Source organism: Scomber scombrus, chromosome 4 (assembly GCF_963691925.1).
Source record: "Scomber scombrus chromosome 4, fScoSco1.1, whole genome shotgun sequence".
In the NCBI taxonomy this organism is placed as follows: Eukaryota; Metazoa; Chordata; class Actinopteri; order Scombriformes; family Scombridae; genus Scomber; species Scomber scombrus.
The window spans coordinates 7,057,442-7,069,648 of record NC_084973.1 but is presented as its reverse complement, the minus strand read 5'-3'; the positions used below and the strand labels follow the sequence as shown (position 1 = coordinate 7,069,648).

Here is a 12,207-nt window from a genome sequence, read left to right as displayed (position 1 = left end):
AGAGGTCAGCCACGTCTCCATCCATCTCCATCAGTCGTGCTCCAGTCTATTCCTCCCAGCTGCTCTATTGTCCTCTGATGGCCACATGACTCTGAGTGACCTTCACACCCACACTTCATCTGATAAAGCAGACACACCACAGACACGTCCAGATCACAGTGACAGGCTGTCAGTGTCTGTGCAGACGCAGGGAGACACAGACAGAGCTCCATATGCACATCCACTTATTCTTTTAGCTTTTAACAATTGAATGCTCTTCACAGCCGTCACTTGTTCCCCATTAAATAAAGGGCAGAAATAGAGCAGATTTTTCTGATTTGTGTAATGGTACCTAAAATGGTATACAGCTCATGTCCAAATTGAATATTTTCAGAATTGGAAGCATTTCATAATGGTACTCATCCTTTGTGATGTCTGTTATTCACTCTATGAGTGGAAAAATGGGCTGTCTGGCTTAGTAGCATCACTGAAGAGCACAGCACACTTAAAATCAACAATATCTTAAAACATTTTTGTCAAAGAGCTAACTAGTGCCTGGTTAATAATAAAAGACCTTGTGCTTTTAGAGGGGAACTATATTCTCCAAATTTCTGCACTTGTCAGAGAAAAGAAAATGTCCATGTTTTTCCTAGAACTACAGTTTCATTGTTTTTTGGTATTTTGTCATCATATTCCACGGCATTCAAAATATAAATTTGTCAGCGCTGTCATGGTAACAAAATGCATTTGTAGGTAACAGAGAGACTTTTTTTTTTGCCTCAGGTAACCCTAAAAAATGGCACTAGTTCTGTTTAAATACACATCTGATAAATGACGGATCCCTCTGAGCATGATTCAAACGCAAAGATATCCTGCAAACTGCCTCATCTAAACTACTGCAAGTTTGTAGATTATTAGATTAAGTCATGATTTGTGGTGATAAACAACTCATCTGTAGCAGCGGGGCACAAAGTGGGTGCCGTAATGAGCCAAGGGTGCCTAAAGATGATCATTTTTGTCACAGAACATTTGTAATTATCTCTCACCATTCAACAATCCATTTTTGAATTATGCTTTCAAACATATCAACCATGTAGAAATGAGCAATAAACATAAAAGTATTAAAAGCCAGTTAAACAAGCAGTCACACTACAGCTAGAATTGGTGACATGGTAGCCTACCTCACAGTTGCTGGTTGCCGTAGAAACGCAGCACATACTCCGGCACGTGGGTTTTTCCACGTGCTCAGCAGTCAGATAATGGGAATGTCAGAAGAGATAGTGGAAGATTGTCACAGTCTCAGTCCTCAAACCAGTCAGAGATGACCAAAAGAACTAAAAGCAGAGTGTAGCTGAAAGCTACACGGCTACCAGCTTTTAGTGTTTAGGGGAAACTAGTAGTCTCACACCAGAATGCCTCATCAGCAGGGAAAAGCTATCAGATACAGAGATGGATCTGATCGAACCTGCTCGTCAGCACTGGCATGACACTTAAAGTAACTAAGAGCTAAATGAAAAGTCCAATCAATGCGTGACGCAAACATGTGTGCCTGTTTTTGTCCTTGAGTCACTAAAACAAAAGCAGACATCACTGTTAAACACAATGAAAGACATAGATTTAACATATCCCAATACTTCTTGGTCCTTTATTGAGTGACCAAGAACAGGCCAATATTTTACATCAAGATTTGTTCTTAGAGGGATCATTACAGTTGTCATTTTTTTCGTCAGAGGAAGTACATTAATACAACAACAGATGGTTAACTGCCAGATAAATCAATAATCATAAGTCCCCACAGACCTCAACCCCTCATTAAGAGCTACATATTACACCAGCAGATAACCTGTCCAGAGGCACCTTCCTGAACAGTCTCCACCGACAGATGCACCGTCCATAAACCTTCGAAAGAGACAACTGCTCCCTGAAATACTCCTGGAAATGAAACAGCTGACAATAAAACTCTTGTGTCTGTCTGCCCCCCGAACACACTCATGTCAAATAAATCCGAGGCGGCCGCTCGTCTGGATCCCTTTACAGGGGAGGTGGTGACTGTTTTCTGACAGCTGAAGAAGCATAGGTTTGGTTTATGAGCCGGTCCAGATGGCTGGTGCTGTCTGCCTGGTGTCTACAAAAGATTAGTTTTAATTAGCGCAGAACTGGAGGATGGTTCTGTGGTTCTGTCTCCACTCTGTCAACGACCTAACCCTCAGGCAGACAGTAGCCATGAGGATGACAAGGTGTTAGACAGGTGATATGGTTGTGTGTGTATGGTATAGAGGTCAGGATTGGGTTCCAGGTGTAGTTCAGTTTTCTTCATTCTAAATTTGAAGCATCCTCCAAACAAATGAGTAATATCATTACTTTGATAGATCTTTTAATTGTTCAACCATCATTTATCTTGTAAAATAATAATTAGTCCAAACAGAACAATTGCCGTGATTCATTTCATACAGGCTAATATGACTTTGTACGGTTGATTGTTGTTTAACCAAAATATACACATGTGCAGCAGTGTTGGGGTGCGACGTGAGTTTCAGTCCACACAGCAGTATCCAGCTCTGCTTACCTCCGCAAGGCTGCCACTCTTCCACAGGCCTAACTGGGGGTCGGCTAATGGGATTATGTGGGTTGGAAGCCCTCATAAATGAAGTCCCTGGTGAGGAGCGGGGAGCCCCAGCTATCCCTTAACCCTCTTTAAAGCCTCGCCTTTCACAGTCAGTCAGACAGTCGCACTAAGACAGCACCGGCTCTGCTGCCACTGCTCAGGAGCTGAGCTCAGGGCGCTGGCTGATGTAACAGGGATAGAATATCCCTTTGTACCAAAAAATGAAATTTATATTTGTCATTTTCTTAAGATTATTTCTAAAGCGGTCTGGTTTTATTATATTGTACATTGTATGTGAAGATAAAGGCCATGTCCAGTCTGTAAACTTGTTATTATATTACACTTGTTTTCCATGGGAGTCACTAACCCTGAGGTGCTTGTGACGTCATTTTGTTGTTTCTCTGTTCCTGCGAGAAACATAGTGCATACAGCTTTATTTTGTGTGTACAAAAGTGTATTAATATATTCATATCCATGTTACTAATAGTGGTCGTAGTGCTACAGTTTGTAGTTGTAGTAGTCACATTGGTTGTAGCAGAGGAATTGCTGTGTGTGATTTTCTACCAACTGTTTTAGTGGGTGGTCTCTCAAATTATGAGCAAAAAAACATGACCAATACAACTAAAAATATCATAATCCTAACCGATCAAAACTCTGTCTCATTCTGCACTATTAACATGTCCTCATTTTAAATAATGTAAATCACAAGTCTCATTATCAAGTGTCTTATAAATCATATAAAAACTGCTAACAAAAGTTACTTGGATCAACTTTTAAAATCAGCTTAAAAGTAAAGATGCATTTTCTATAAAACTGAATTATTAGCTGCAGAGCTGCAGAAATTATGAATCCTCAACTGAGTCTCTTTCAGTGGGCTACTGTATGTCCTTTCAACTGTCTAGTTATGACTGGTGTAGTCTCTTTTACATGCCTCTGTCGCTCTTACCGAATGTGTGTGTGTCTTACTTTGTTCTTCTAGAAATGTGAGCTCAGATGGGGCAGAGGCTCGGCGCAGACTGAGGGAATGTGAGGGACTGGTGGATGCCCTGCTGCACGCTCTTCAATCAGCTGTAGGGAAGAAAGATATGGACAATAAGGTACTCATTAAAACACATTAGTCAACACTAATGGCATGTACACGCATGCACATGTTGTCAGTCTTTTGTACAAAAGTGTGAAATCCACACCGATATAGACGACACCGTCTCTTCCTCTCTTTCCCAGTCTGTGGAGAACTGTGTCTGCATTATGAGGAACCTGTCCTACCACGTCCACAAAGAGGTCCCCGGGGCCGAAAAGTTCCAGGATCCATCAGCGCCACAGGCCCCCGGCTCAGCAGGGCCACAAAGGAAGAAGAAAGATGATGCTGGCTGCTTCGGAGGCAAGAAGGCCAAAGGTGAGGAGGGGGATAGCAGGAGAGAGATTTAAAAAAATTATCAAAATGTTGAATTTCAATCCACAAGGATATTTCTGCCTCTTCATAAGCAATTTAGGACAAATTATAAAAATTCCTCTCAAGTGTGGAACATTTTGCTAAAATGATTGGTATAAGCAGCATGTGGTGTTTTCATAGTCCCAGTTATTGTTTTCGCCTTTTTCTTTCTTTCATTTTTTTTTAACATAAAGTCTGAAGGATGTGAAAATAATTGACAGACAGTAGAGCAATTATTCAAACAGCTGGATTGCAGAGATACCATTCTTGTCTTTGTTGGTCTCCTGTTCTTTGTTGCTTTTTCTCCTCAGCTCCGGGCTCATACAAATCCCCATCGAATATGATAAAATGTTAGAATATGTGTAGTCGTCTGTCACATCTGCTGCACATATGGATAATTCATTCAGGACATTACGAATGCAGTTCTCCTCTCTTGACATGGTCATGAAAACAAAGTTTAAATGAGTGAATTTACATGAATCACTTAAACGGTTTGCTCGTTGGGTGACTGAGACAGAAAACAAACAATTGATTACAGTTTTTCATCTTAATCTTACCTCTTCTTACATAATGTAACATGAGACACTTCAACCAACCCAGATAAACAACAAATTAAAGCCACTGCTTCTCTAAAAATGCTATTAAGCATAAAGAAACACTCAAAACAGTAATTAACAGCAATAATACATACTGAATCTTATATTTGTACAAGCTACCACTTTGTCATTGCATAACGAACTTAAACAAATCTAAAACTACAATTTAGGTGTTGTGCGTGTGTTCTGTGCCACAGCAGCTTCAATACAAGTCGTCATTTGTGTTCAGCCACCTCTGTAATAGATGTCATATCATGGTGCCGTCTGCTGTGTCATGAGTTTTTTTGTCGTTATTGACTCTCCTTAACAGATGCCATGTATGTACGTGTTGTTAGCAACGTCTTAATCAGCACCCTCCCAGGCTGTTAGCTAAACGACAGCGTTATCTCCCCGCTGTACAACAATAATGGCTGCCATTAATCAGTCAGCCAATGGGGTGTGACTACCAACCAGTGACCCTTGACTTCTAACGATTCATTGGAGAATCCTCTCGGTTCAGGGGTCAGGACAACACAGGGCTTGCATGTATACAGATTTATAAAGAAGCCAATTAACCACATAAAGACTTTCACACACACATTGAATAATGAGATGCGTTAAGCCACTGTAGACCCCAAAGGTGTTCTTTGAGAAAAAAAAGAGAAAAAGGGCTCAGGTACAGAAACATTAAACGCAGCTATAAAGGAGCAGACGGGTTGTTAAGTGACACTATCGGCAATAGGCTTGGTAATTTGTTACCTTAAGTAGGCAAAGTTTGGCCTCCTCTTCAGTTAAATGTCACATTCAGTCTAAAATATACCATTATGATCAATGCACGCTTATCAGCTTAAGCTTTGTTTCAGCTAATAAACAGTCTTGGCTGTTATTTTCATCTTTTCCAACACATTTCTATTTGCAGTGATTTTAATGAAGCACTTATGCAAACCCTGACAGCTTGTGCCGTTGTCACGTATATTTTATCACTGTGACTCTAATCTGTCTGTGTAAATAACTTGCAACAATTCCTTTATTTCGATCTCTTTTTCTGTCTTCTTCTTCTTTTCTTCTTTTTTTTTTACTTGCTGGCTTTACTGTTATGCTATCTTCTTTTATATTTCACACTCTTACTATCCCTTTTCCCTCTGAAAAGCTATCCTACTGATGCCAACTCTTTGAACATGCTTCCCAGAGAGCACCCATGGACTGCTAATGGCTTCCTATCTTGCCTCTCACAAAAGTACTCCCTCCTTGCTCTTTGCTCTTTGCTCTCTCTCTCTCTCTCTCTCTCTCTCTCTCTCTCTCTCTCTCTCTCTCTCTCTCTCTCTCTCTCTCTCTCTCTCTCTCTCTCTCTTTCCCCATATTGCTTTTCCCTCCTTTCTTCTCACTCTCTCACCTTCTCTTTTTTGTAAAAAGATGAGAGATTTTTTTTGGTGGGAAACTGTCTATCACATGTTTTGCACAGCCTCTTGACACACGCACACACATCTTTTTTACCATGCTTCTCTCTTCTCTATGCTTTGTGTTTTTTGGCATTGCTGCTGCTTCCTTGGCTAACTATAGAGGAATGGTTTAATCAAGGTGAGTGTCCCCCCTTCAACTCTCTTCACATGAGCTGTCCTCCCCCTCCTTTCCACTCCCCCACCTGTCCTCCTCCTCCTTCCTCCTGGCTGTAGAATATAGATTGAAGTAGTTTTGGGTGTCCTCCAAGTACCTTAGAAAGTTCCAAGGACTTCAGAAATTGGGTGTTTCACTCATTTCACATGCATTCCCTCATCACCATACCCACTTTACCTCCTGTAGCACTGAGTTTTATAGGCTTCACCTGTCCTAGTCTTCACAGATTATTAGAATTAGTTATTCCTCAGTCGTCTAACATAGGTGAAAGGTTGCACTTGGTGAAACAGGTAAGTCCATCAGTGTCAGACAATCTGTAGAATAGAGCTTGACTTCACCCCAGAAAAAAAAGTCTTAAGGTGCTTTCAGATAATTGTTAAGATGCCAAAACACTGCGCAACAATTTCTAATGGCCTCATTAAAACAAATGAGAGGGCTACATTAATTCAAGTAGGGCTAAAGATGGTCTGAATGTGGCCTAATGATGCTGTCTGAGACAGTTAGCTTAATGTAGCATAAAGGCTGCAAGCAACTAGCCTTGCTCTGTCCAAAGGTAACAAAATGAATGGCCAAAGACACCAGTGTTGGCTGTTCTCTTAAAGTCTCTCTTAGAGGTTTTGCAATAATTCAACAATGTAACATTATTTTCACTGTTGCTTCTAGGTTAGGGGCTAACCTTAACCCAACACTTTCTGATAAATATAAGGTTGACCAGAAGCCAGTTAGCATAGCTTAGCTTAAAGACTGTAAGCTAAACTGTCTCCATTCAAAGTTCTACGTGTGCTGTCCACTAGCCACCAACAATATTTTTTAGCGTGCAACTCTGTTAAACCACAATTTCATTTTTCATTAATTAATTTCAGTTTGTGTACAGATTAAAATTAAGGGATATTATTATTTTTTGAACTTTAAAGATGCTGGTGGGTGTATTTTTAAGCCAGACTAACTGTTTCTTATCTTTATGCTAAGCTAAGCTAATAGCCTTCTGGCCTTAACTGACATTTTTAACACAGAGACATGAGAGTGGTGTCAGTCTACTCATCAAACTCTCCGCAAGAAAGCGAATAAATGCACAGTATTTTCCCAAAATGTCAAACTACTCCTCATAGCAATATGACATGATTATAGTTTAGATAACTAATATTGTAAATAGTTTTTTTTTTTTGCCAAGACTGGAGTGGGCAAACAGGCAATAGTAACTGCTTGCAGTCTGAAAGCACCATTTGAACATGTAATGTACCACTGATTGAGAACCAATACAATACAAATAAAAAATTATTTTATTTGGCATAAATATGCCAAATAAATATTGTATTGATACATATTAGAATTGTTAAATTGAGACTGAGCTTTCCATAATTAGTGTAATTGTAGTGGTGTAAGTCTAAATTAGTGTAATATTGATCATTTTAGAGGGAGACAGCACTGAATAGTTAATATCTTATTTCAAATTCAAGCCCAGTATCATCTATCCCTTGATTAAGGCAACCTAAATGTATGAGCTTGTTTCCTGATGGGAAGTGGTCGTTCAGCCCAGAGGGAGTGCTTCATAAATTCTTCCTACCCTGTTGAGGAATCTGCCTTTCAGTCCCTATATCTCTGTGCTCTCCCATGAGCATATGTGCATGTGAGATGACCATTAGTGGGTTGCGCTATAATCACTCAACCCCACCCACTCCATTTCCCGTCTGGCACTGCATTATTTAAGGCAGTACAGTAAAACAAAAAAAGTGTATATATATGATCGTGGGAAAAAAAACAATTGTACAGTTGTGAGTATATACATATGTGTTTATCTGTGTGTGTGGTCAAGTGCTCATACAGTGTGTTTTTGTTGTGTGTCATCTTTGTGAACACACTCATGTTTGGTAGCCAAAACATCGGACAGTGTGGAATCTGTTTGTGTATTTGAACATATCACGCTTGTAGCTCTCTGTATTGTGTGCACATGCAAACATTCATGCTTTCTTGTGGGTTGCTGTGTAAACCTGGATTAGACCAACATGTGAATTTGCCAAATTTATGGATGAGTGTTGTCCTGTTATGAAAAAAAGGCTGAAAATTTGGTTACTCTGAGCAGCTAATTGCTTACCTTTAACAATTTAATTAGCTCTTAGGTGCTTTTAGAAGCCGCCTGAAAGGCTTGACAAGACTGCAAACATGAAAACACTTGAGACACTGATTATAAGCTATTTCCAGCTTCAGTTCAAAAATATATATTTGTGTCAGCCATCCAAACCCATATTGGTCTAACCCTGGTGTCTCATTCATCATCCAATATGATCCATTTGTCTCAGTATATGACACTGACATCTTCCTCCCTCCCCTTTCCTCCACACAGGCAGAAAAAACGGTGAGAACGACAAAAACTACGACACATTGGATCTGCCCAAGCGCACAGAGCCGTCAAAAGGTAGGTGCTCGAATGTCAAGCAAAACATCCCTCTGGTAACACTTTCACTCCTGAGAGACTATATCCCGGTCTGGAAATGACTCATTTAGTCATTATCCTGCAGAAGAGGACATAGGGAAAATGAGTCAGATCTTCAACAGTGCTGGTTAAGACATCCGTGTGGTACGTTTGGTTGGAGCTAGGCCAGGTGCGTGTGGGTCGACAAATGCATAGGAAGCCTTTCTCAAAGACGCTGCCTTGTAATTTAGCTTTGTGTGGTGTTTTTTGTCTCTACTGTGACAGCACCTTGTGAGAGCGCATACTCTGTGAGCCATCACTCTTTTAAATATTGCAACGACACATCAGGACATAAAAGGCAATAAAAAAGCAGCCTGTTACTGAGTTTGTGGCATCCATTTATTTATCTGCAGCATTGTACAGCACTAATAATTCACTGGTGATTACTGGGCATAGGAGTGGCTGATATGAATAGAATCTATCACTGTGTATCAAAGTGGGATAAAAGCTGAAACAGTTAGTCAGTGAATCAGTCTATCAATGGAAAATTAATTGGCAACAGTTCTGATGTCTGTTGAGTCTTTTGAGTAATTTTGCATGTACAAATATAGTTCCAACTCATCAAATGTGTTGATTGGCTGAGTTTCTCTATGTTAAATAACTAGAAATGGAATATCTTTGGGTTTTAGACTGTTAGTCAGACAAAAACAGACATTTGGGGGCACACTGGGTGCCTGTTGTTTGGGGGCGTCCCATATGGCAACAGCATCTGTGGTAAGATTTGGGGCACGGACCTTTGTTACATGTCCCTCTCTTTGCCCATGTTTCCTGTCTCTCTGCACTTTTAGCTGTCAGATGGAAGCAGTAATGCCAAAGAAATGATCTCAGAAAGAAAATGAGATGAACACTCATTTATCTGATAGTGTAGAGACCAAACAATGATTACCATTCATGAAGGTAATCATTGGTTGTAGATGTAATTTAGATATAGACGACACAGTGAACTTTCTTGAATGCAGAAAGTGTTTGCACAGTAGATAAACTAACCAGATGGGGATGGCAGTGATTTAGATCCCTCACAAATCTAGGTACTTCATCACACTGATTAAAAATGTGAATCCAATATTGCCATAGAGAAGATTACTGATTTGGATTAGTCACCTCAGGAACATTAGTAGATTTTAACCTTGGTATAAACAGGACTGAAAAAGCTCTGATGTTTGACACATTTCTCACATCATCTCACAGTATTTAATGTCATGTTGCCCAGCTTGAATTGAGCCAACTGTACAAGCATCTGAATTGAAGCCTTGGACTCATTTTCATGATTTAGTAGAAATTGTAGGTCTAGAACACGCAAAGCTGGACAGAAAGAGTTTTTTTTTTTTGCTGTTTTTTCCTTACTCAGAGCATGACAACTCCCCCCCTTCTCCTTTTTTTCTTGCTCATCTACCGCATCTATAAATATTACATTGTATCATGTTATCAGTGATATGACACAGGTAACTTGGCAAACTCATCATGTGGAAGTTTGAAGAGTGTAGCTTTGCACCCAGACTCTGCAACTGGTGTGCACTCATATCCTCTTTGCTTCTGGATTTTTGGCAGTGATATGCTGTAGTAACAGTCATAGAGGCAAATTAGTATGCGGTGCACACATCAGCGCATCCAGACGGTAATAGAATGTGTATTTGCTTGTGCGCGGGTCTGTATAATACCTGTCTCTGTGGATAGGTGTGTGTGTGTGTATGTGTGAGCTGTCCGTCTGTCTAGTGGAATTTGCATGCACTTGTTACACATCCTTATGTGGTATTTACACATCAGCACCTTCATCAATGTCTAGTGGCAGGCACTCAAAGTCAATACCACTTCCTGTCTGACTGTTAATTAGCCACATTAACACGGCAAAGTGGGCTCTCATTAAACTAGATCACAATTAATTGCTGTGCTTTCCCAAGTTAAGCCGATTTTGCCTCTTTTTTATCACTCCTAAAGTAAAGGAACACAGATGAGCTCTGAGGATGATAATTAATAATTTCCACTCACTGGGTTTTCATGGGTAATAGCCAAGCTGGCATGCTGACACTGTGGATATATAGCGGTTACAATTGTGGTGCGATTACGCTACACAATGTGGAAACAACACCCTTTGGAGTTTTGAATCCAGAGAAAGCAATTATCATTATAGGGCTAAATGTCATCCATAGTTGAAATGTGTGTGTCTGTGTGTGGGTTCACGTTGGAGAGACAGAGAGAGAAAGCTCTTGCCTTTCCTTTGTGCAGAGAGACAAATCTTATTTGACGTTTATTAGCTAGACACACAGGCAAGTAACAACAACAGTGAGATGCATGGATAATAAGCTTAGTCACCAGAGCAAAACCCACTTCGACTTTTTAAAGCACATTTATCACTTTTTTCCTCTTTGGGAAACATCAGAGGTGACGTGCTGGTGACTGCGAGAGCGTAAAAGTCATCTGGGTGCCTTGTTTGTTTGTCTATGAAAATGTGTGTTATTTTTTGTGTGGGTTCAGGCACGTATTCTGCTGCCTGCCAGCACCACATTCCCTGGTCATCTGTGGAGAGTTTGCAGAGAGAGTAAGAGAGAGAAGTTCTCATTCGCTGGGGATGGCTGAGGGCGATATGGGAGATTACATGTGTATCCCGGTCCTGATCTGATGTCAGACAGAGAGAGGTCAAAGCCAGGACCAGGTTGGACCTGGCAGTGGGCAACGATTAATCTTTTAGCATGTGTGTTTTTGTGAGGGAAGGAAAAAGAAAGAGAGGTCTGAAGGGTGCTCTGCTGGAAGCGGTTACAGTTTCACACCTGTTTTGAGTCCATTGCAATTTGATACATGTTTTGAAGATTGAAACTAGTATTTTTAATTAGAGAAGTTTTTTCTGGGTGGGTGATCATGTTCAGGCAGTCAAACAAGTTGATAACACAGTATATTATCAGCATATGAAGGTATGAAGTTGTTGTTTTTTTTTTTTTAAACCTGTTAGCAAACCTATTTACACATCCAGCCAACAAAGAAAACATTAGCATTCATTTGTAGCTTCTTCTTTGTTTCTGGGTTCATTACTACAAATGACTCCTTTCTCATTATAGCAGTTTGAGTCATTTTTAATAAAAATAATGAGTAATGTAGCTTTAAATGTGGCCTTTTAAAGTCTAACCATTTAATATGACCCTTTAGCCAGGAAACAGTTAGCTTAGCCTAGCATTAAGACTGGAAACAGAGGGAAACAGCTAGCCTGGCTCTGTCCAAAGGTAGTAAAATAGACTTAAACCTCTTAAACTAGTTTTAGTTTAGTTTAATGTATATTGTATAATGTTTAGTTATGTACTGAACTATTTCTTATGGACACAGTGATTTCCTGGATTCTTATCTTCAGCACGATGTCACCAAACAATAAATCCAGGAAGTCAATGCGTAGCATTTGACTTCATGTAATACTACAATTGTTGTTTGACATTTTATTTTTTAAGAACAGAGAAAATATATATGTATTTTTAAATGATTATTCATGGCATTTTAAGGCTGTTGTTGTAGTGATAGTAGAAAGATCACAGGAAACAAGGTGAGAGAA

General features: G+C 39.9%; 1 protein-coding gene across 2 annotated transcripts in view; it reads left to right on the top strand.

The window, feature by feature from the left end:
• The window catches only part of arvcfb (ARVCF delta catenin family member b), a 132,635-nt gene that overhangs the window by 82,087 nt on the left and 38,341 nt on the right, over positions 1-12,207 (top strand). For both annotated transcript variants that reach the window (XM_062417388.1, XM_062417387.1), the window contains 3 exons: positions 3,564-3,681; positions 3,809-3,980; positions 8,547-8,618. In XM_062417388.1, the coding sequence (XP_062273372.1) occupies positions 3,564-3,681; positions 3,809-3,980; positions 8,547-8,618 (362 nt within the window). The remainder of the gene's footprint in view (positions 1-3,563; positions 3,682-3,808; positions 3,981-8,546; positions 8,619-12,207) is intronic.